At 36.3% G+C, this 25,530-nt stretch overlaps 1 protein-coding gene across 2 annotated transcripts in view; it reads left to right on the top strand.

Moving 5' to 3' along the window:
• Positions 1-25,530, top strand: part of xpo4 (exportin 4) — a 54,566-nt gene that overhangs the window by 12,795 nt on the left and 16,241 nt on the right. Inside the window, exons 5-12 of one of the 2 annotated variants that reach the window (XM_056465138.1) lie at positions 648-764; positions 1,520-1,673; positions 11,899-12,011; positions 20,384-20,541; positions 22,725-22,899; positions 24,200-24,376; positions 24,619-24,761; positions 24,839-24,984. In XM_056465138.1, the coding sequence (XP_056321113.1) occupies positions 648-764; positions 1,520-1,673; positions 11,899-12,011; positions 20,384-20,541; positions 22,725-22,899; positions 24,200-24,376; positions 24,619-24,761; positions 24,839-24,984 (1,183 nt within the window). Of the gene's footprint in view, positions 1-647; positions 765-1,519; positions 1,674-11,898; positions 12,012-19,636; positions 20,219-20,383; positions 20,542-22,724; positions 22,900-24,199; positions 24,377-24,618; positions 24,762-24,838; positions 24,985-25,530 lie in introns of those variants that run through there. The other variant, XM_056465139.1, reaches the window with a different exon arrangement.

Here is a 25,530-nt window from a genome sequence, read left to right as displayed (position 1 = left end):
GTGATTTCCCCCACAAATATTGGTTGGTTACACTTTATTTTAAGGTGACATAGTCACAGTATAAGTATTCATTTAACCACTGAGTAATATTAATTAATTGTATTTGCTATATGGTTTGGGTCAGAATGTAGGATGGGTTTAGGGTTAGTTACATGTTATGCGTAATTCATTGTAGTTACTATAAGTGCATGGAACGTGTAAATAACTTTTAGATTTTTAGGTTTTGTTGATTTTACAATAAAAATTGCTAAACTTTGGTCAAACCCTTGTTCAGTAAGACAAAGAAGCTTTGTGTTACAGATTATTATAACATGTAGAGGCCCTGACGTCTGCGTTTTGTAATGTTAATAAAATCACTGTTGTGGAGACCCCTGCTGCCCCTACAGTTTGTTTCTTAAAATAAATGAATGCCGTGTAAAAAAAACTAAATACTATGTCCTGGAGAGGGCGCTCTAGTTTCATGTTTTGAATTTGTTAAACCAGTGGTTCCATCTGTTTTATCAAATGTTGCTGGTGCTTTTGTACCATTTATTAATATGTTAGAAAACATGCACTATTATAATAATAAATAGTACAAAAGTTGAACATATGGCATGATATGTCTGTGTAATATTGACCATTGTGTTTGTCTGCAAATGTCCTGCTAGCAAACATTGGCTTGCTCCATCCTGACAGCCCTATTAAGTGAGTTCTCCAGCTCCAATAAGACCAGCAACATTGGCCTCAGTATGGAGTTTCACGGAAGCTGTAAACGCATCTTTCAGGTTTGTCCTTTCCTCCCTGTGTCTTCTTTCATTTTTAATTATTGTTTTTCTGTAAATGTCTTTTATAGTAGGGTTTCCTCTGGTATTAAAAAGTATCAATTTCATAATTTGAAATGTACTGTCATAATTTAAGATTTTAAATGGATAAGATTTATCATTTTTGTATTACTTTTCCCCAATACAATTGTTTTGCATTACAAACATCTAAAGATCTTTAAAGATTTCAAGAAGTCGTGTTTTCTGAGTTACTAAAAATATTAAGTGTTCATTTGTAAAACAGGAGTAAATATCTGCCAATGAAAGTATTTTTTTCCTTTTGAAATAAGTTTATTTCTCTTATTTACAGGACTTTTTATTTTAATCATAAGCGTAATTTTTTTATTACGATTGAGTAAAAAACTGTTGTTTGTATGAGTTTGATTAAAGATGACCCTTTGCTGTATCATGTGTTGTCACATTTGCCTATATAAGTAGTAATTATGATTATTAATAATTGATAATTGCACTCTCTGGGCTGGGTTGTGGCAGGAGGAGCATCTGCCAGTAAAAAATGATGTGACACTTGATAAAGAAGGGAATAAGCTGAACGAGACTCTGAGTGTGAATAATTTAAATGCGCGTGTTGGCATTTTAATTAAACTGTTTCTAATAAAAATGTATATAATTTCAGAATTTATTTGAATTTCATGTTGTAGAACCTGGAATCAGCTAGTAGCAGTACACAGCATTACTGTAAGTGTGTATGTGTATTACAGGAGGACGACCTCAGGCAGATCTTCATGCTCACTATGGAGGTCCTGCAGGAATTTAGCCGGAGGGAGAACCTCAATGCTCAGATGTCCTGTGTGTTCCAGCGCTATCTTGCACTGGCTAATCAAGTGCTTAGCTGGAACTTTCTTCCACCCAATCATATCCTTTCATGAAATGATGTTAGTAACCTTTTCTATACTTGTGTGCTCAGATGTTGGAGGCACAAGGGTTAAGAAAGTAAATTGACTGTGACTTATGTTTAGTTTAACTAGTCAAGTTTAGTTTAACTTAGTCAAACTAGTCCGATAATCGTTCAGAACGTTTCTCATAAAATAATCACGTACGTAGAACCAGATACCAGCATGCTTGTTAAAACAAGATCTGTGATCTAATGGAAATTTTTCAATTTGAAGCTAGCATGGGACGATAACTGTTTTGAAGGTAGACCCCGATTTGGAAAAGTCAAGGTTTTAAAACCAGCAAAATTTTCTGCTATATCGTTCCTAAGGTATGAGTAAGATTTTATTTTATTTTTTTCAATTTTTTTTTTTTACTTTTTAAGTTTTTTAGGATAACAGCATCTCCAGCAGAAAAGATATCCATCGTTATCGTTTTAAATTGTAATGAAATCAGTGTTTTTGAGACTAATGAAGACAGCAGAAGTCAATGATTGATTTGAATTATTCAGCCTGACATGTTTACTGCTATAAAATATTTAAAATGTTTCTCAAAATGAAATGTATTGTGTTCAAAGGAGAAAAGTTTTGTTTTTTTGCCCAGACATTAAAAAAAAAGAAAGAATATATTTTAGAGCAGTGATCACAATACCGTGAAACTGCAATGTTTTATCCAAGATTATCGTACCATCAGAATCTTATTCGGGCCCATGCCTACTTGAAGCTATACATTTGTATTTAGAATTTATTTGGACCCCACACTGTAATTAATTTGAGTTTCATTGAATTTCTGGAAGTATGGTTTTAAAGATCACATCTTTCCAAAGTTTTACATTTTGTTTGCGCTGTTTTCTAGAAAATAACTTGAGTTCAAATTTAAGAAAACTAATAAGATACTCTAGTGAAAATTAGTGTTACACATTTCAGAATTTCATTCAGAAATGATGCAAAATAGGCTATCTGTAAATAAAAAAAAACTATATTAGTTCACTCCACAATAAATCTTTTAAATTGAACAGAAACAAACTAAAATAATATAAGCATTTACAATACTGCACTAGTTTAAACTTGACACTTACTAGCAATATCTGCCCCTTGTTTAGCACCAGTTCAAATGTGTATGTGGTTTATTTATTTTTTACATATTTTTATTTTTTCCCCTTCCTCTCCATGTTTTTAACTTGCACGTGTAATGCATTTCAAATAGGGTGTTTATGTACAGTGCTCAGCATATATAAGTACACCCTTCACGAATCTCTCTTTTAAATTCATATTTTTAATCGGAAGCTATACAATATTATATTTGTACATATACATTAGATTAGTCAGTACTGAAGCCAAATCTGGAGTTTATCTAACAAAATAACTTTCGGTCCAAAAACTAGTAAACCCAAATTTATATGATATAGAAAAATATTAAATACAAATTAATAAAAGATAAAAAAATGAAGAGAAGCAAAAAATAGAAAATTTGATTTGATTTTGTAGGTTGTAATTATTTTTGCAATATTTTGCTTGAATTTATTTGTATTTTCTTTCAATTTCTAAATATGTTTGGTGACTAAAATATTATTTTAATAAATATATCTGTTTGATAAATCAGTTTTGTTTAAATGGACCAAAATATATTGCCTATATTCACTGAGAAATGGATAAAAATATTCATTTTCAAAATGGGGTGTACTTAATTATGCTGAGCACTGTACGTTTTAACTTTTGCTTTTTCATGTCGTTGTCTTAGCCGGTTAGCTTGTGCTGGTGTTGGAGCAAAATCATGAGCTGTGATTGATGGTGAGCGTGCGTCTGTGTGTTTTAGCTCTGTGAGGTGTTAATCCCACTCAGGCTGACTTTGTGTCTCTGTGTCTCTTTAAAGAGATCTGAGCTGGCGTCTGTGCCAACCAGGGTCACGTATCACTTACAAAGGAGGCCTCTGCCAAGCCCTTATCATGCTCAATAAGTGTGCCTTTAAACACACAGCTCATTGAGTGCTGGGCTGGAATGTCGGCCGACCATTTGTGCATTGATGTGTTTGCATAGTTTCAAGTCATATTAATTGCCCACTGGGCGCGGGGGGGATATGCTGCTTTGATATGAAGAGCACATTTGTTAAGGACACAGAGAGGACAGAGTGGCTAAGTTTATTGGTGTATATTTTTAAAATTGACTAGTTGGTGTGTTGCTTGAATGACTAGTTAGCTAAACTGCTCTTTAATGTCTATAGTACACTTGGATTTGCAAAGCTCTGTTTTTGTGGGTTTGTGTTTTACTAGCTGCATAGCTATATATTCTAAATGTTTTATACGTTTAATTGATTTTTCATACATCAAAACAAACAAAAGTCTAGTTCAGCTAATACAGCTTTAATCCCACCATATGTTAAAATGCATTTTGTTTTATTTGTTTATTTTTGTAAAAAAAAAAATCTAGTTTTACTTTTTGTTTTTTTGTTTTTTATTGATAGATATTAGTCAGAGAGCGACAGCACCAAATACGTAGGATCATTAGAAATCAACTGCTCCAACTTAGCAGCAGAACACAATTTGCTCACATTTTCTTTCTCTCTGAATAAATCAATACAACAACATAGTCTTGTATAAAAACACAAAACTCATAGAAAATATAATAATAATAATATTAAGATAGATAAGATAACATTATAGATAAAAGTAACACACATTAACCCTTAAAACAATGCAGAAAATATATAAATACAAATATGCAAAGGATACAGCAGTAGATAAAAAAACACCACTCTCCATTCATAACTAAGCCAGGGGCAGGGAAAGTAGGTCAGCTATATATATTTTTTCATTTATTTTATAATTTATTTTTATTTTTTTTAATGTAAGGGCAAGGGTTGCCAAATAGTGTAAATTTTTTCAGTATTACCACAAACTGAATATCTATGCATTTGGTTTTATTTTTTCTGAGAATCATTTGATTGTTTTTCTGAAAGGTTTTTTTTCCAAGTATAATTTTAAGTCTTTATATTTAATCATTGTCCTATATTTCTAAATAATTAAAAGTTTAATAAACCATTATGATTACTCTTAAATTAACTCTTATTGAATAGAAAGTTAAAAAGAATAGACTTTATTTGTTAGAAAAAAGATTTAATATACAGTTGAAATCAAAATTGTTGCCGTGCTGTAATTTTTTTTTCTAGTATTCTACTTTTTTTTTTTTTTTTTTTTTTTTTTTTTTTTTTTTTTACAAAAAAAAAAAACTTATTTCTAAAAATTAATTTATTTTGTCCATTACAAGATGACAGTACATACTGTTTTACTAGTTATTTTGCAAGATACTAGTATTTTGCTTAAAGGGCACCTATGATGAAAATTATCTTTAAGCTGTTTGGACAGAACTGTGTATCGACTGTCATATTGTCATATATAAACACAATAAGTCTATTTTTTTCAATTTCCTGACTATAAAATATGATCCAAATCTCTCCCATTTTGATGCCCACCACAAGGTGATGTAGGAGTGTGGTTTCCCCACCCACCGAATTGATTTACAGCTGCATATGAAAGGGCACCTATGGTGAAAAATCTACTTTTCAAGCTGTTTAGACAGATATGTGTGTAAGTATAGTGTATAAACTGTCATATTGGGGTGAAATAAACACACCCAGTCCTTTTTTTAAAATTTAACAACATAAAAATGGTGGACCAATTGGAGCTGTTTTCAGATCAACCGCAACTTTACATAGGAGTGCGGTCTCCCCGCCCACCAATATTGATTGACAGCTGCGCGCATTAACATGTCCGGTAGTCACGTGTATAATCATATAATCAAGACAGGATGAGCGGAAAGCAGCCGGGAATAAATGGTGTGTTCAGTTTGCTAGGATCATCAATCATCATCAAACGTGATCAAGAGTGAGTTTCACAAGTTTAAAATGTTTTAAAACAGAGCACGTGTGTAATGAATTACAGCGATTCACTTCATCAGCACAGCTGCGTGTCAGAACAATTATAAAGGAAGACGATTCAATCGCGGTTTGTGGACGTTAAATCAGGTTTATTTTGTACATTAATATAAGAGATATCCATACAGCAGTGGATATTACCAGTATCATGTCACAGTATCATGCGTGCAAAACGAGTGCAAAGCTTAACGCTCTCTCTCTCTCTCTCTCTCTCTCTCTCTCTCTCTCTCTCTCTCTCTCTCTCTCTCTCTCTCTCTCTCTCTCTCTCTCTCTCTCTCTCTCTCTCTCTGTGTCTGAGCTAAGTGTGTGTGTGTCTGTGCTACGTTTGTGTGTATGTGTGTGCGCTATATGTTTGTGTCCTTGCTGTGTGTGAACTTTGTAATGACATTGTGTGTGACTCATTGTTGCAAATCCACAAAAAATGCATGAAATACTGATTAAAGTTTTTACTGTAGTATTTCTCACACACGTTACATGAGATTTGCTTCCTGAGGCAGCCGAGGGCGGCGATTGCTGACAGACACGTGGGAACGGTGGGCGGGGAGGACTAGCCTTAAAGGGCCAGCACAACAAAACAGCAAAACCTTTTTTCTAGCTATAATACAGACACTTCAAACAGCTATAACAAATAATCTGATGGGTGTTTTGAGCTGAAACTTTACAGACACATTCTGGGGACACAAAAGACTTATATTAAATATGAAAAAAGGGGTAACCTATGTGCCCTTTAACATGTATCCGAAGTAACGCGTATAATCATATCCACGAGACTGGACGTGCACAAAGCAACCGGCATTAAAAGATCTGTTCAGCTTGCTGTGATCATCAATCATCATCAAATGTGATCAAGAATGAGTTTTACAAGTTTATAACTTTTTTAAAACGGTGCCAGTTTGTAATTAACTGACTTTACTTTATCACCACAGCCGCCTTTCAGTACAAATATAAAAGACGACGCTTCAATCCCGGTTTGTGAACATTAAATCAGCTTTATTTTGTTAATTAACATAATGGTATCCATACAGCAGTGGATATTAACCTATATCCTGTCAGATTTGCATGCAAAAACAGTGCAAAGTTAAACGTGTGTGATTAGACATTGTGTGTGACTCATCGTTGCAGAAAGGCTTGAATTAACTCCAGTAGTATTTCTCACAAACGTTACTTGAGATCTGCTTCCTTCATGTCTCACTGTGCTGTTTTCTGAAGCAGCCGAGGTGAAGATTGAGGCACACTGACAGGCACGTGGGAACGGTGGGTGGGGAGAACTAGCATTAAAGGCACAGGCAATAAAAACAGTGTGTTCAGAGCATAAAATTCAATATTCTGAAAGGTATAATAAATAATCTGATGGGTGTTTTGAGCTGAAACTTTACAGACACATTCTGGAGACGCAAGAGTAAGTAAACAAAGTAAACAGGTGCCCTTTAAAGTGTGTGTTTTTTTTTTTATTTATTTTATTTTATTTTATTTTTTTATTAATTAATTAATTAAAGGCTTAACTAATTAATTCGGTTAACTAGACAGGTTAGTTTAATAATATTGGGGCTAATAATATTGACTCTAGCAGTTAAAAAAAATCAGTATTTCAACTAGGTTAAAATAAGGAAAAACACTTTCTCCAGAGGACAAATATCATGGAAAGTACCATAAAAACTTTCTTTGCTGTTAAACATCACTTGGGAAAAATGTGTATTTCATACATGTTATACTTTGTTTCTAAAATACGACGACTAGTCATCAACCATGACCCCTCCTGTGCCTGTGTGTGTGTGTGTGTGTGTGTGTGTGTGTGTGTGTGTGTCCTTCCTGACAGCCGCTTACACTGTGTTCTCCTCAAAGTGCCGCCGTCTCTCAGTAGTAAAGGCATGGCATGCGTGTCATCTGTCTGTGACACACTCCCTCTTGACGTATGGACATGGTCGTTTGTGTGATTCCTAAACATGCGATTCCGCTCTGTCTGTCCATGGCCCTGGTGACCTGGGCCGGGTTTTGGTCAGGTGCTCTGAATGGCAGAGAGAGATGACAGACGGCTGTGTGCCTCTCCTCATCTCTAACACACAAATGCACACGCACGATTGGAAAAGAACTTTGTAGGACTGTGGTCTGGGGCCGGACGTTGGGGAGGAGGGCATTCTTTGGACTGTGAGGGGAATCTTAAGAGGGAGGATGTGATGCTCAGGTTTCCTAATAGACTTGGAACTCAGCTCTGTCTCTGGCATCGGGCGGCTCTCAGCACTCTCATAATCATTATGTTCACTGAATGTCTTTTGATTGATTCAGTCTGCAGTCCTGAGCTAAACTTGACATGTTAATCTTGCATGCAGATGCTGCCCATTCACTTCAGTGTGTCCACGTTAGGTTAATCAGCCTCACAAGGAGGTCAGGCAAGCTGGGTGTTCATACGCATTTAATCACATGAACATCTATGCTGCACATCAGTCTTGTCCGATGGGTTTTTTGTTCCACTGCTGAAAGTTAAGGGTGGGAATCAGAGTGGGTGTCCCCACAATATGATACAATGTTATTACAAAATCTGTTTCACGATATGATATTGTCATCATTTATTGTATATTTTTTATTCTGTCAAATATAGAAATTTATTTCCTTTTTCAACCAGACAACCTGACCAGCACTTTAATGAAAACTTTGGCATCTCCAAAATGTGTCTGTAAAGTTTCAGCTCAAAAAACCCATCAGATAATTTATTATAGCCTTGAGAATCTGCTCATTTTTGGTGTCTGAGTATAATGTAGATATTTTTGTAGCCTTTGGCTTTAAATGCAAATGAGCTGCTTCTCCCCGCCCACCGCGTTACAGCAGATAAACAGCAGTCAGTGACAGAGACAGACACGGATGAAGCTGTAATACAGCTCATTAGTCAAAAATACCAAGTAAGTTTGTTTTTATGAATTTGTGGTGGAGTTTATTCAAGCCTTTCTGAAGTAATGAGTTGCACTCAAATGCCGTTTACAGTACACAAACACATATACTCGTTTAATGCTGTGGTGATTATAGTGGTAAGTAATTAAATGGCAATTTTACTATCTTTATTACAAGCATGCTCTGTTTAAATAAATTTTAAAGGTATAAAACTAAAATCACAGAGTTGTAACAAATATTTTAATCCCAGTTTATTTGCAAAAAAAATGTTATTTGGACATGTGTACATGCTATTATGGAAACATGGTGCCTGTCAATCAATTCAGTGGGCGGGGAAAAGCACACTCCTACATCACGTTGCGGTGGGCCTCTAAATCATGTGAATTTGGGTCCTATTTTAACCTTAGGAAATTTAAAAAAAAGAGACTTATTGTGTTTATATTACTCCAATATGACAGTGAACACACTATACCTGCACACAGTTCTGTCCAAACGGCTTAAATGTTGAATGTACTTGTGATTTTACTAACTTGCTGCAGTAACAGTAGTAGTAGTATAAAATATTGTTAATATGGGGATACATGTACCAATATTGTATTGTGGCAGAAAATATTGCAATACAGTGCTAAGTTTACAAGTTGAAAATGTCTATTTACAGTTGTTTTTTTTTTATTATTATTGTTGCCCACTTGTGGTCAAACAGACAAAAATGTGTCTTAAAACCAGATGCAAGTCCATTGGACTGTTTGTTTTTTTTCAGACCTGACTACTGTTAACCCATCAAGCTTTAGTTTTGTAAAAACTTGTCATGAGTTGTTGTAATCTGTTCGGTTCACAGCATTTACAGGAAATCATGCTTCTCTTAGATGCTGAAAACCAGATTGAAGCACAGCACTGTTGGTTTATACTTGTGCAGCTTTTATTTTGAAATGCATAGCCTGATACCCTATCCAATCCATAAATTTAATTAGACTCTGCAGCTTATGTCATTTAAAAAAAATCACAATATCGATTTGTTCATTCAGCAGATGCGTTATGAGTTTACAGAAATTACCTTTTAAATTGAATTGAGATCAGTTTGTTTGCTTTTACAGCCTGCCGGTTATCTTGTTAAACCCTTTAAAGTAAAAGGCTACCATCTTCTCTGTGAGTAGTGCATCTCTAGCTGAACTGTAGTAATGACGTTGAGTGTGTATGACTTTGACTTCACCCACTGATCTCATTTGACCCTCTATTCTCTCTCTGCCTCAGACACAGCATGAGTCTGTCTCTTAAAGCCAGCATGCCAGACTTCATCTTCCTCATGACTTGTTCTGCTTTTTTTTTTTTACATGCAGGACGCCTCAAATACAGCACAGATAAATATTAAATCTTTCCATCTGAAAGACATAAATGCATGTGGTTTTATGGGTATTCTTAGTGTGTCCTTATGAAATCAAGGGAGTTATTTCTTTTCTTTTTTTTTTTTGAAAACAAATTATTATTAATGTTACATCTCGTTTTTTTTCCCAAATTGGCTAGCTATAAGTACATTTAACATTTGTTCAGATGTTTTGTGTCAGTTTAATACATTTTTCTAAAAGGTTAAATGCTTATGGATATATCTGTATACATACGTTTCTAATGCTTTACATTTGTTTCTAATTTTCTGCATACAATGCATGCTGTTGTTTTGTAAAATGAATATTTATATTTAATATATAAAATTTGATTTTAATTAGATTTTTTTAATGGTATAAATATTTCACAACATTAATCACAGTATTAACTGTAATTCTGATCAAATAAATGCAAGCATAAAAACTTGTAACAATTTTTACTGACCTTAAATATTTGAACACTGGTGGATATGCAACAAGTAATTTGGATAAATCCATCAGTTACCCAATTGAAAGGCATTGCTGCTATTTATTCATTTATGTTTTTATTTTATTTAGACACACTTTCGGGGTTTGCAGGTTATGTATGTGCAAACAAGGCAGCATTGGCTTTTGGGTTATATCACACAGAGTCTTGTTTTCTCAGCATCTCATACCATGAGTGATTTTAAAGGTATACATCACTCTCCAAAAAATGGCTCCATTTACTCACCCTTAAGTTTTCACAAACCTGTTTGCATTTCTTCTGTTGAACACGAAGTAACATATTTTGAAGAAAGCTGAAAACCTGTATCAGTTGACTTCCATAGTATTTGTTATTCTACTACAGAAGTCAATGGTGACCGGTTTCTAGCTTTCTTCAAAATATCTGCTTTTACGTTGTGCAGAAAAAAGAAACTCATCAAGGGTGAGTAAATTTTCATTTTGACACTGTGTGCGTCAACTTTAAAGTACATACATTTTTGAAAGCACGTCTTAAGATGTCTTCTTTCTGTGCCTCTTGAGTCTAGCTCTGTTAAAATCTTTTGTAAACTACCACATAGTCTTGTCTTCTAGTCACTTCTCTGTGTCCCTTCAGTTTTACAGGACTAAGTTGAGACCAACTAGTTGGGTTTGCTCATGTGTCCCGTGTCTCCAGCAGCTGAGACAAGGGCTGGTGGAAACAAGTCATGTGTTCATTTGTGAGTAAGCCTGGCTTGGATTTCAGTAGGCCATATCTTTAGTCACCCTCCCCAGTTTTCATGCGCTCGCACACTTTTCCAGCAATGCCTCCAAGTGACATTAAGTGACCGGCTGGTTTATCCACTGCGCTTGCTGGCGTCCGCCCATCCATCCGTCCATCAGTCAGTCTGTATCAGACCACTGGTGGTCAACACACTCGCTCCAGCCACTCTCCCTCAAAGCCCGTCTCTCCTCAGCACGGGTCACTCAGAGTTCTGCCGGCCCCTTGCTATTTATAAGAGGCCTTAAAGTCAGGTCTACTCTGGATGGGCACATGCAACCCTCTCCATCACACTTATTCTAGAGCGGCCACATATTTGTGTGCTGTAGGATACTACTTTAATTCCATGAGCAGATACTGTAATGTTGGTGTGTGTGTGTGTGTGTGTGTGAGTGAGAAAGCAAGCGTCTGCATTTGTCTTCTGGGAGTGACTGTGGGTCCGGCCCAGAGGAATGCATGGCCTTTGCCGGTAACTGGCTTTGATCAGACATTCCTGTGGGAGCCTTTTCTCTCTCTCTTTCTTCTCATGCTCATTTTGTCGTTCTTTTTTTTCCTCCTCTTTTCCCAGTGGGCTGCATATGGAAAGGGGGATTTTTTTTTAGAGGTAAACATTTAGTGGGAGGGGACAGTACTATTGAACGGTGGTAATGCTGCTGCTCGGAGCAATAGAGAAAGCTGACATTAGGGATTCACTGCACAACAGAGGAGGAGGAGCAGGCAGTGACAGAAGGAAAAGGGGTTCACAAACTTCTGTCTTTATCCGTTGAGCTGTTGTCCTTAACTGAGGTGTCACTGGGAAGGCACTACATTGCCATGTTTGAAGCCACTCCGAATGTCATGCTCAAGCCCACAGAGTCCTGGAGGGAGTCTCTTCTAGACCACAGAGTCATGGACCTTTTCTTCACTGTGAGTACAACCTTTATTACATTTAATCTAACAGAATTACATTCAGGTTTTTTTTTTTTTCAAGGTGTCTGTACCTGCTTATCTTATGTTTTGTTTAATGCTCTTATCCTTCTTTTGAGGTTTTGACCTGATGCTGCATGTCAGAACCAGTATTAAATAATCTAGATTGAGCAGATATCAATATCTGATGTACGGGACAGTTAGAAGTAGTGAGCTGCACTTTGTTGCAAACGCAACTCAAATGTTCATGTGATGCTTTACAACCAAAGACAAAAGGATTGCATTCTAGCCTTTTGATAATTTGAGGAAAAATGTCTTTATAATAATAATAAAATGTATGACACGCATATACTGTACTGTGCAAAAGTCTTAGACCACTAGTATTTTCACCATAAATGTTTAATTCTCTTATGCTTACAAAAAGTAAAATTAATATTTTGTAGTGCTTTTACAATTAAAACCAATACACTTTTTAATAATAAATATTTGTTATAGATTTCTGTTGTAACATTGTCACTAATCTACACATCAATTGTATCCCTCTTGAATAAAGCATGCATTTATTTTTAGATTAAACTTTAGTGACTGAACCTTTAGATACCCCTGGACCTGTGTTCCTGAATTCATGCTGTTTATTTGAAACCGTTGTTTAACAATTGTTAACTGTTGTTTCATGGCAGTAATGTCAAAATTACAACCAATTGTTGAAATTGTCAACGCAATTATTATTACAGATTATGCATTAAAAACAGTATTTTATTGAGAGAAATCTTTCATGACCATTAAGTATACTATAGTAGTCCATAGTTCTTTTTTAATGTGAATGTTCTAGTTCAGTATGGAGATTGCTGAAAATTTTTCACTGCTCTTGGCTGGAAATGTTTTTTCATCATTTTATCGGTGTTGTTTGATTGTTATTTTCTAATTGCCCATTTTAAATGAATCATTCTTAGATTTTTTTTTTTATTTATTTATTTTTTTTAATTTAGTGTCTTATTTTTTATTTTAGTGTTTGAAAAATGTTTTAGGGTAGTTTAGTGTTATTTAGTGTAATAATACAATATTTCAGCTTAAAAGGGGACGCATTTTTATTGCCAATCATTTAACTTTTTTATACTCATATACTCATATTTTTATACTTGCCTCTGTTGAACAGAACATTTTATTTTAGAAAACATTTATAATTATAATTATTTATCTGCTGTTTTCATTAGTTTCAATAACACAGATTTCTTTACAACACATAAAAACACATAAAAAAAACCTTACAAATACCTTAGGAACGGTATAACAGAAAGTGTTAGCGATTTCAAAACCTTGGTTTTTCCAAACCACGGTAAACCTTGAAACCGGTTATCGTTCCATGACTAATATAAAGTAACAAAACACAATGTAAAAAGATCCGCTGCGTAAAACATATGCTGGATAAGTTGGCGGTTTTGTTCTGCTGTGGCAGCCTCAGATTAATAAAGGGACTAAGCAGAAAGAAAATGAATGTAAAAAAAAAATAAAAATAAAATTCATAGCAATAATAATAAAATTATAATGTAAACAATATTAATAACAAAATAAATGAAATTTAAGGAGGGTCAAATATGAACCTAATAGTCAAACTTTATACTAAATCATATTAAATCTTTGTTCTTAGTCTGAAGAGGAGACTGTAAGAAACAGTTTACTGGTTATTAAAATAGAAAATGCGTACCTTGCAGATTAAAACCAAGTAGCGATTATTTTTAGATAAATCATTCTGTGTGCTCTGTGAGCACGTTTTAGACTCCAGATCATCAAGTGTTGTGTGTGTATCCGCCGTAGTACACCTTGAGATCATTATAAACTCAGTGTGAAAGCTCATTATGTGTCTGAGAAGTAATGCCTGTGCGGCTCAGGTTGTGATGTGTGGAACAGTTCTGTCAGGTTACCCTCGGCTTCAGTGTTGTTCATGCCAAAGAGCGTTCTTCTCTTTCTCCACTACCATTACACGCTCTCCCTGAGGCCCGTGCTGCCAAATAATGCTCCACTTTCCACCATCAGTCTGGGCTTGTTTCTACGGCCAGATTAGACATTACTTTCCTTCACTCTGCTATTCAGGAATGAATCCACAAGGTGCCAATAAGCTGCTCTGTCATTCAGGCCTTTTTTGAGTGGAGGCTGATATCTGTAAACTGGCGACAAACTGTGCACCCGTCTTAACAAGGGTCTGAGGTGTTGACCTGGAGGTCAAGGGCTGTTCAAACAGAAGTGGCTCATTTGTCTTTTCTGGGATTGGCTGTTTTTTTGGAGGGGGGGCGTGTGGTGAATACTGAAATGTTTGTGTTATTATTTACTAATTTATTTGAACTCCATTTTAATTATCAGTAAGTTTTATTTTCAAATATTATAAAGTAATATATACTATACAATATTAATTAAAGTGTTCAGTGTTTTATTTCACCACAGCGGAATGAACCGCCAACTTATCCAGCATATGTTTTACACAGCGGATACCCTTGCAGCTGAAACTCAGTACTGGGACACTTTTATACACACCCATTTACACACGTACACTATGGCAGTGTTTCTCAACCACGTTCCTGGAGGAGGACCACCAGCTCTGCACATTTTACATGTCTCCTTAAGCAAACACACCTGATTCAGATCATCAGCTCATTAGCAAATTCTGAAAGACCTGTAATTGGTGTGATGGACATCCAAAGCATGCAGTGTTGGTGGTCCTCCAGGAATGTGGTTGAGAAACACTGCACTATGACCAATTTAGTTTATTCAATTCACCAAGAGTGCATGTCTTTGGACTTTGGGGGAAACCGGAGCACCTGGAGGAAACCGATTTCTGCTCTTCTGTCTGTCATGTTGCCCCTCTGTAATTTGGCTTTAATTGCAGGTTAAAATTGGCATCTTTTGACAAATTAATATATTTTTCCTCTTGTTCATGTTTGGATTTTTTTTCAACCAAATAAAAATTATCAAATCTCTAAATTTGAAACCTGTGGTTGAGTTGGCACAGACAAATACTAGAGTCTCCAAAAAGGAGAAAAAAAACACTGATTCCACAATATCAAGTTGCTCAAGCATAATTATAGACAATATTTTTGTCCACATGAGCATCAAATTGGCAGATTAGAAAGATTTCTGAAATCATGTGAGCGCGATTAGTAAAAACAACAGAAAATTTCCTAAATTTAACCTAGTTGACTTTCTTTTTTTAATACTTTTATTTTTAAGGAAGAAAAAGGAAAATAAAAAAATTAATAAGTAAATACAATAGCACATCAGAACTTAAATGAACAGTTGACTGGTCACATAATTCCTTACCGGTCACATTAACATATGCATATAAAGATCAATTTGCACTGTGTAAAGGCATAAGTACAATCCATTTATCCCAATATTGCAGGTATTTGTCCATTTGTAGTTTTAAAGCAAAAGTCATCCTCTCCATATTTTGACATTAGATACGATATCCAACCATTCAGATTTTGTAGGGGGTTTGAGTTGTAGCCACTTTCGGGTTAGAGCTTTCTTACTGGTTGCCAGCTTTTACCATTAAATTTGCTGCAATATTTCCCAGGTAAATTGTTGTAAAAGAAAAGTCCACTCCATCATCAAAAATATTTCGAATTACTTGCATTACATTCTGCCAGTATGATTGAAACGCTGAGCAACTCCAAAATATGTAAAAATGGTTTGCTAAGTCTTTCCCACATTTCCTCCAGCACTGTCCCCTATCCTTCTAATGTGTTTGGTTGTATGTTAACTTGGGGGTTATAAAGTATCTGGAAAGATTCCTGTAGTGGCCTGTACAGAGCAGATATTCAACCAGCCCTCCTCTGAGATAACTAGGTTGGATTCTCTCTCCCATTTTAGTCGGATGTCATTTGTTGGGTGTTCCTTGTTGGATTGGATGGAAGAATACAATTTTGTAACAAGTCTCATATTATCTTTGATTTAGTTATTGACATCTATAAAAACAATTACGTTGGGGGAATGGTTCTCAAAACATCTAATCTGACTATTAAAGTAGGTCCTGGTTTGCAGGTACCTAAAGAAATCAAATTTGTCCAAATTGTACATATAAGATTTTCTGAAACCTGTTTGAGGAAATTAAACTAAAAGTAGTGATGCCAAGCCTATACCAAACTTGAAATCTCCCATCAATCCTAGCTGGTTTAAAGTCAGGGTCAAATGCTACCCATTTAAGACCAGTCTAGACCAGTGGTGTCCAAACTCGGTCCTGGAGGGCCGGTGTCCTGGAGAGTTTAGCTCCAACCCTAATCAAACACACCTGAACCAGCTAATCAAGCTCTTTGTAAATATACTAGAAACTTCCTAGCAGGTGTGTTGGAGCCAAACTCTGCAGGACACCGGCCCTCCAGGACCGACTTTGGACACCCCTGATCTAGACTGTTTTTCAAGTAGTGGAGAATTACACTCTTTTAACCAGATTAACCTAGTTAACTTTCTAAGGAAAATAAATGCACCAAAATATATAGAAAATTGAATTAAAAAAGTAATAATACTTCACATTATTACTGTTTCACTGTCAATTTGCTGTAGTAAGTATAGCTCGGGTGTCTGAGTGCCTTTTTCAGTGATTTTTAAATGGGAATATAAATGCTGGCTTTTTGAGAACAACTTTCAGAGATGGAACAAATAAAGATGGAGTGCTAAAGAAGAACTACTAGAGTAATGAGCCAGATTGAAGCATTCATCAACATGTGTCAGAGCACACATATGATGATGTCTAGACCGCGGCTCTTATAGACTCTGACATTAAGATTGTTTGGGAGTTCAGTGAAGTCTCATTGGAGCAGAGCGTGATGTTGAGTGGTTTGATGCCGGTTCCTCAGGGTGTTGTTTGGGCAATGTGATATTTGGTGGTATTTACAGCGGGTGGGGGAATGTTTTTGTTAAAGGATGAAGAGGGCTCAGCTGTCACACCCTCTGTGTCTCTTTACGAGTCCCCTTGTAATTGTGTGTTTGTGTGTGGTGTGTGCGCAATGTTTCTCTAGGCCAGTGCCAGGGGATCCGTGTATGTATATAGCGTGAGTTATTGAGCGGGAGGCCGAGTGTTCGTGTGTCTGCTTGTCAGCGGCGTGTGTGTGTGTATTTGCTGTCATGTCAGCTGTTGCTTCTCACCTCTCAGCTGTGCCCTGAACAGACGAGGGGGCGTCCAGACACGCGCTGCTGGGGTCAGAGGTGACTAGAGATGAGCTGCAAGATTAGACTTTGAACTTTGGATCCAAAGCCCCCGTTAACAGCCTCCAGTCCTCCCTCAGGTGGTCCAAGTAGAGGGAGAGCTGTGGTCCTCCGTGAGAGAAGGGAAGTGTTTGATCGCCTCTTAGGGGTTTGGAAAGATGCAGAAGAGAGGAAAATAAGTGTAACTTAAAATAACCCTCATATTGACTCTGCATCTAATAAAGTCTTGGTTGTGCTAACATTTTCCTACCAGCCAAATCTGACTGGAGGGTGTTTTTGTTTGTGGTTTTAGTTAAGGTTTGTTCTTTTACACCCTCAGTCTTCACATGTACTTGTATAGTAACAGTCAGATTTTTATATATCTATAAAATGAGTGAGTCAGACAAAACATGTCTGGGCTGCATTGCAAAAAAAATTGCAACACTATAAATGAAGTATAATTTAGGACCTTACCATTTTTTATTTGTTAAATGGTGACAATTAAGCACATTTGTCCCAAATTGTTACTGCAACTTTTTCAAGAATACTCTCTTTAGAAAAGTAGTATTGATTTTTAGTTGTGGTCTAACGGATCACAAATCTCATGGTTCGAATCACTTAATAGTTTTTAGTCACGGATCGGACCATTTTTCGGATGAGCCACAAAGGGGAGGAGAAAAATGTCGTTTGCTTTCCATTTATTACAAAAACAGCACTGCAAGACACTTGGCTTTAACAAACATAACTTAGAACCTGTAATTTTATTAAAACTAGAAGAAGTAATCAGCTGAATAAAAATAAATATTATTTAGTACTGTGAAAAATTCAATGTTACTACTACTGTTGCTGATAACGCTAAATGTATAAATCTAATATTATAATTTGTACAAACGTCTGTTCTGAATCGTTGGTTGTGATCCGATCAACTGTGATTTTTTTTTTTTTTTGGACATTTTTAAAACATAAAATGTTGCTGTCATGGTTTATTTGGATTTTAAATCTATATTTAAATTGGAACACCGAGAGCAGTTTATGTATTGGAGAATAAAGCCTGAATTCAAAACAACTTGTCAGCTCACCTAAAAACAACTAAACTTTTTACACTTTTTTTTTTTTTTTTCATTTACTATTTTGAGGAGGAAGATGCTTCTTTTATTGCCATTTGTATTTAGTTTTTCTGCTTCATACAAATTATTCTAAGATTTTGTAGTTCATTTACTTTAGTTGAACATGTTTTGTGTTGCAATAAGGTTCATTTAATTTATGTGAAATGCAGAATGGATTTAATGTTATTTAGTGTGTACTTTAGTTTTTTTTTTCATCTATTTTGGTATTTTTCTCATTTTTTACAGTGTTTATGTTAAGTTCATATATAGTTTTAGCTTTTACTAGTTCATTACTAAAACATTTATGTAAACATTAATGTATCATGAACTAAAATTAAAATGAATATTTTCATTAGCAAAGGTTAATAAATGCCAAACAACTATTATTAAAAATGCTTGTGTTAGTTAATACATCAATTATTGGAAACCAATGAGACCCTAATGTAAAATATTTTAGTTTATAGTCCTTTTATAGTTAGAATTTATACAAAAAAAAGTAGTTTCTCGTTCACCCTCACCCTTGAAGTTTTAGAAGCTGAGCTCAGATTGTGACTCAGAGCATGTGCGTGGTTTGTTTATGATATAAACACAATCAAGGCTTGTTATGGCACTTTGAGTATAACGCTGTCGTGAGGTGATTGATTGTGGCCTCTGATTCTGTAACAGGATCTGAACCCTCTGAAAATGTGGCTGGAGTAGCGGGCGGTGAGAATAGAAAGCTGGAGAAGGTCTAATCCTCCCCGTGGACAGACACAAGGCTTTGTCTTCTCTCTATTTATAGGTCTCCCTGCCGCTTTTCTCTCTCGCATTCGTTTCGGAGAGCTACCTTGTCTTGTTTTGATTTAGACGGCCCCCTCGCCCCCTGCCAGACTCTAACTATAGTCGGACTCAAGGCGATTGGCATAGTTTGCATGGCGTGGATGTTCTTCAGCGCAGCTGTTTTTACAGAGCATGCTGCTCACTGAGCGTTGGCCTTGTACTCTTTTCTTTCTTCTCTCTTTCCCTGTTTCCCTATCCAATTCTCTCACACACACACACACATACACACACCCCTCTTCTCCCTCCCTCCCTCTGTTCTTCAGCTCAGAGGATGATTTCACACCGCTTCAGCAGACAGGGCTGTGTATGGTGTGTTAGCGTTAGCACTTTACCCAGTGGCTGATGTTCACGCTTGTCTGTAGGAGCTGGTATGTGTTGAGGAAATGCAGCTTTAGCGCTCCGATCCATCAGAAGGCTCCATCTGACTCAGTGCACCTCTTCACGCAGCATCTCCAGCAGAACGTCTGGCGGACAGACCAGCGAGAGTAAGATTCCAGGGCTTTAGGAAAGGAAAAAGAGCAAAGGAGTGTGCCAAACATCCACATGTGCCGGAGTGTGGAGTCGGTTCTCAGAAACGTTCAGCCGTCTCTCCCACTGTATAGCGCTCATTTTACGCCACTCGTCTTTGGACTCTATTGGTGATCGACAAGCTGGACTGATTGATTGGTTTGCGTTTTGGTGGCCCGGTGTTTTTTTTTTTTTCGTTAGTTGTCAAAGGTGAGGGTTATTCCCAAATTTTCCTCTGTTAATAGTTTCACAGAGCAGAAGGTTTGGGAGGCTTGCGTGAGATGAGAAATGGAAGACAGACTCTCGTATTGGTGCATAAGAGGGAGGAGAGAGAAAGTATGTTTTTGTATGTCAATGAGAGAGGCTTTTCTCTGTGATTCAGGGAGACTTTGTGTGCGCTCCACAGCCCGAGTGTTTTGTCAGCTGCCCATGGGCCGGTCTGCAGTTCCTCCTGGACTCTTTGAGGGGGCCTGTCTGGCTTTTTTTTACGCTGCAGAGTTAATACCTACAGTCTCTCCAGTCTCTTCTCTGTCAAACACTCAAGATATGATCGCTTTCTTTGAAGAAGAATGTGTTGATGTTGGATGTCTTTTATCGCTGGTATACAGACATTAAAATCTTCTCTTGTGTTTATTGGAACGTCGGTGGTCTGGGATCAGGCATGCTCCTTTTAGTGGGTTTTTGAAGATAAGATTGGTTCTCATAATCAAATTGACTGATGGCAGGTAATGGCATGTGTTTCAGCCCTTATGTCTTGTTTTGTAGGTGCACAGAAAGATCAGAGAGGACTCGGACATGGCGCAGGACTCTCTTCAGTGCCTGGCTCAGCTGGCCTCAATGCATGGTCCAATCTTCCCAGATGAAAGCGCTCAGGTGACCTACCTGGCCCACCTAGTGGAAGGATTACTCAACATGATCAATGGGTGCGTTTCTCTGAGACTTCCAGTCCTGCACTGCACTACATGCATGTGATGGTTGTCATTCACTATTGAGTTTGTTTTAATTATAGGATGACGGCATAGTAGTTGTTCCTAATGCATAGAGGAACATAAGTGAAACATGTCTTGATCAATTAATCAATATAATTGGTTATATTTTAATAATTGTTATTTCAGTGACTTTTAATAAAATTAAAGCAGTTTAAGCCTCTTTGTGGTCTTAAACATACACTTATTTCTATTTAGGGTAATAGGCCAGACATGTTCTTGACCATGCCATCGTAAAACGGAGTTCGAAATATACCAGAGAAGTTGGTATGATAATAATGATGACAATATTATGATATTAATTATATATATTTTTTTATGTATTTAGAATGCCTAAATTGTTTTGTTTACCCAATGAAATAAAAATTTAACAATCTTGTAATATTTATTATAATAATATTAATAATAATAATAAATTAAATACTGCTACTAATAAATCATTCATCATTCAATATTTTTATTGCTAATTCATAAATTGAGCCTAAATGAAGAATTACTCTTGAAATCCTGTCCCTGATTAGGGATGCAACGATTAACCAATTTCACTATTAACCGCACTGCAATTCTTCACGGTTAATTAATCGTAAAGGTTTCTCAACACAGCGTTCCTGTACGGAACAAAACTGCTGCAACTACACAAAGTTATGCCACCTGTGCGCTAGTTTAAAGTTCCGAGCTTGTACACAGTATGCACACACACTGGATTAAAGGCTGATTTTAACTATGGCTGAGGCTATTGACTAAGGGGCATTCACATATCCCGTCTTTTGTATGCGCGCAAGTTTGTTATTTCCAAAGGAGGCACGTGGCTTGTGTTCAGTGTAAAATTATTACTTCTGTTTAAGTGCCAAAAACCAAAGAGAAAAAGTCCAAAGAGAAACGGACTATTGTTTGTTTTATATTTTTATTATTTGTGCTGCATTGCTTGGTTTCTGAGCAGCAATAAATAACACATTAAAATATAAGGAGCTTTCAGGTGACTTACTAAACTAGTAGTATTTTGAAATTAATGAATGCATAATAATTGGGATAATCATGAAACCGTGATTATTTCTCAGATAATAATCGTACAACCAAAATCTGTAATCGTAGCATCCCTATCCCGGATATTATCCATTAATAAAGTTACATTTTGACACTGTTGTACAGCTTGCATTTGCATATCTGTGTGTTAGTGGTGGCATTGTAAACGCTCTGTAATGGCTATAAAGATGGAATGATGTCTCCGCAGCTTTAAATAACACACACATTCTCTCATACACTGCTGTTTGGAATTTGAGAACAAGTAAGCAAGTGAGTCCGGGGTCTTTCGCTCGCGCTCTCTCTCTTTCTTTCTCCCCAACCCTCCCTCTCTCTGTCTCTGCCATTCTGTAATCACCTATTCCTGGAGCATTTTTCCAGTTGCATCATCGGAAAACCATGCGGCAGGTCCGCCAATCTGCTGTGATTGAACTCTTCTGCTTACAATTTAAATCCATCTGATATGGGTTAGAGCCACAGTTGGGAGCATAAAGAAAGGCAGACCTCGAGTGCTCTTTCAGAACTTAAGAGGGAAAAAAAACATGTGTTCCCAGAATCCAGGTAGTTTGCCAACACAACAGCAGTTCAGTGTGTGGTAGAAATATCCATGTGCTGCAGGTATTTGTGCTTATCGATGGATTATGAAGGGGATAATTCACTCAAAAATGAACATGCTCATCAGTTACTCATCCTCAAGAGGATATTCTGAAGAATGTTGGAAACTGGCAGCCGTTGACATCTATATTAGGGGAGAAAATGCTATGGAAGGCAGTGGATAAACCAGTGTCCAACATTTCAAGCATGTCTTCCTTTGTGTTTATCACTAGATAGAAATGCAAGTAGGTGTTGCAATAGTGAAGGCTGAGTAAATGATGACCATTTTACAAACGGCATTGTGTAATTACAGTAATTTGGAGTGCATCCCATTTGTACGGTTTACTTTGGTCCACTGGAGATTCATGCTGTATCTCACATCCCAGATAAACCCAATTAAGAGAACAATGATGGAGGATGTTTTTAGGGAGAACATTTAACTGTTATATTTATCTGATTATAAATACGTACTGTATTGTTCTGACTGTTTTGTTTTTTTCTGATAGTATTGAGATTGAGGACTCTGAGGCCGTGGGCATCTCTAGCATCATCAGTAACCTCATCAGCACATTTCCTCGAAGCGTTCTGACTGCACTCCCAAATGAACTTTTCGCCTCTTTCATTAACTGCCTCACACTTCTCACATGCTCCTTCGGTCGCAGCGCCGCTCTGGAGGAGGTGGTGAGTACTGCAAACCACTGCCAACAACAGTACACGTCTCATCAGTAGCTGAGGCCTATGAATGGCTTTATTATGGCATGGCTTAATTCTTATATATAATTAATATTAATTATATATGTGTATATATAAAGAAAAAGAAAACTGCTCTGTCAAAGTAAGATTCAGTTCTTTATTAAGTTGTGGTCAGTACACTGAAAATAAATGCTTTTCTCCTGTTTTCAGTCCACTCAGCTAGAAATTCTTAAATCAAGAAGCACTTTCCAGACAAGAAAAAATACATATTGTCCTGTTTTTGGAAAAAAGTTAAATTTTAAGTTTTTCTGCAAGCAAAATAATCTTCTAGTGGTTCATTAGGGAGAGGAAAACAATCTGGTTTCAAACCGAAAAATGTAATCATGTTTTCCTTCAATTATTTTAGTTTGTTAATGTTTTTTTTTAATGAAATGCAAATATCAAACAGAACATAAAACACAGGAAAATAAAAAAACTTTTTTCTTGCTGCTTTTCTAACTACTTTCATACATATAGTATGACCCATTTTTGTTTAAGCAATAAAAATGAGATTCAGGAGTGTGTGCTGTTTGAGAGGAGCTTTTTTCAGTGCACACTGTCTGTCAACTTAATAACTGGTTAATATCAAGCAACTATCATCTTGCATTTGTTGTTCTCATCTATGTTTTGTCTAGACTGAAATTAATTGGTTTCCTCCTAATGATATGCGTTTTATAACTGCTTCCATTTTAGTATGTTTTGAAATGTCATTTATTTAAATTTTCACAGCCTGATCTTTCAGACAGAGTTTTATCAGTTCAGGTATGATATGTATTGTTGATGTTGAAAACATTTTTATTTTAAGGACTTTTGATGCATAGAAACCTCCAAAAGAAAAGCAATTATTAGAATAAAAGTGTTAAATAGCTAAATATAAGAATATTGTTTCTCTTTCGATCCCTTTAATGCATCTTAATTTCTTTAGAAAAGTACCGACTAGACTTTTGAATGGTTTAATAGAGTAGAAAAATATTCTTATTATTGTTTGGTTTATTTTTTAATATAAACTGTATTGATATTAGTAGTAGTAATGAAGTAGAAATACTAAATTATTATTATTTTTATTATTATTATGTAGGTACTATTACAAATAATTATGTATTATATTAGAGTTAAGATCAGCATAAAAGAGTAATGTGTACCTTTAATATCTACCTTTTTTTGGGACAGTGATGAAATTAATGATAAAAAATGTTTGTTGTGTGAAATAATTATGGTAGGTAAAAGTCACGTCTGTCTCTGTCTCCAGCTGGATAAGGATGACATGGTGTACATGGAGGCGTATGATAAGCTGCTGGAGTCATGGCTGACGCTGGTGCAGGAGGACGAGCACTTTCCCCGAGGCTGTTTTGTCCAGCCGGCCGTGCAGGTCTTCAACTCATACATTCAGTGTCACCTTGCTGCTCCCGACGGCACCAGAAACCTGGTCAGAATCCACATTCACATCTTTGCTAAATCCCATCTGTTAACATTGTCAGGATGTTTCTGGCTTTTAAATTCGTTGGTAATTTGTTGCTTTTCTTGCAATTCTTTTTTTGTTGATTTTGTGGTTTGCTTTTCATCTTCATTAAAACGGAAAGCATGAAGCACAACAAATGTCGAAAAACGGCTTTCTTTCTGCCAGCTCCAGCAGATGGTTAAGTCGTATGCTTTACTTTGTCTTGTTAGACTGCAAACGGTGTCGCTTCTCATGAAGAGGAAGAAATAAACGAGTTGCAGGAGGACGACAGAGAGCTGTTCTCAGATCAGCTGGCCAGTATCGGCATGTTGGGCCGCATTGCTGCAGACCACTGTATACCTCTGCTCACAGGGTACAGACACACACTCATTTCAGATAGACCACTAATAAACAACCAATGTGAGCCTCACATTTCTCAGCTGTCTGCAGATTGTTGGAGGACCGAGTCACGCGGCTTCACGGGCAACTCCAGAGACACCAACAGCACCTCATGGCCGCCGCGGACCCTGACACGGTGGACCGAAAAGTTCTAGATGACCTTTACGAAGACATTCATTGGCTCATATTAGTGTCAGGTCAGTATCATTCATAAATGGAAATGATTACAATAAAAACATTTTGTTTACTTGTGTGTTTGAGTAAGATTGTCATTTTTGTTTTATTCTGTAAACTGATGACATTTCTATGAAATTTCAAATAAAAATGTAATTTATATAACAAAAAATGTGCTGTGTTTTCTGGCACGTTTATACAGGAGTGCCCACGGCCATTAAATTATTGTGCATTGATCGGTGCCACCGATGTAGCTGACTCACTGAGATTGTACACTTTATTAAGAAATTATTATCCCATTAAAAACCACAAATCCAAAAAAGTAGATTTTGAAAACAGATTTTTGGAATCTAGTTTAATTTGCACCTTCCATTTTGTTTGCTCATTGACTTAAAAGGGCTAAAAATATCAATGATTTTGCACAAAGGTACATCAACAGAAGAAGATGTATTAATATTGTGGCTCAAAAAGGAACATGGGTGAATTATATCATTAGGGTCTGTATAGTGAGTGTGTGTATTGTTTAGTTTGTTCATTTGTCTGTTTTGTGAATTAATCTTCATTAATTT

The sequence above is a fragment of the Danio aesculapii genome, chromosome 9 (genome assembly GCF_903798145.1).
Source record: "Danio aesculapii chromosome 9, fDanAes4.1, whole genome shotgun sequence".
In the NCBI taxonomy this organism is placed as follows: domain Eukaryota; kingdom Metazoa; phylum Chordata; class Actinopteri; order Cypriniformes; family Danionidae; genus Danio; species Danio aesculapii.
The sequence above is the reverse complement of the archived record's forward strand: the minus strand, read 5'-3'. Positions and strand labels throughout refer to the sequence as shown.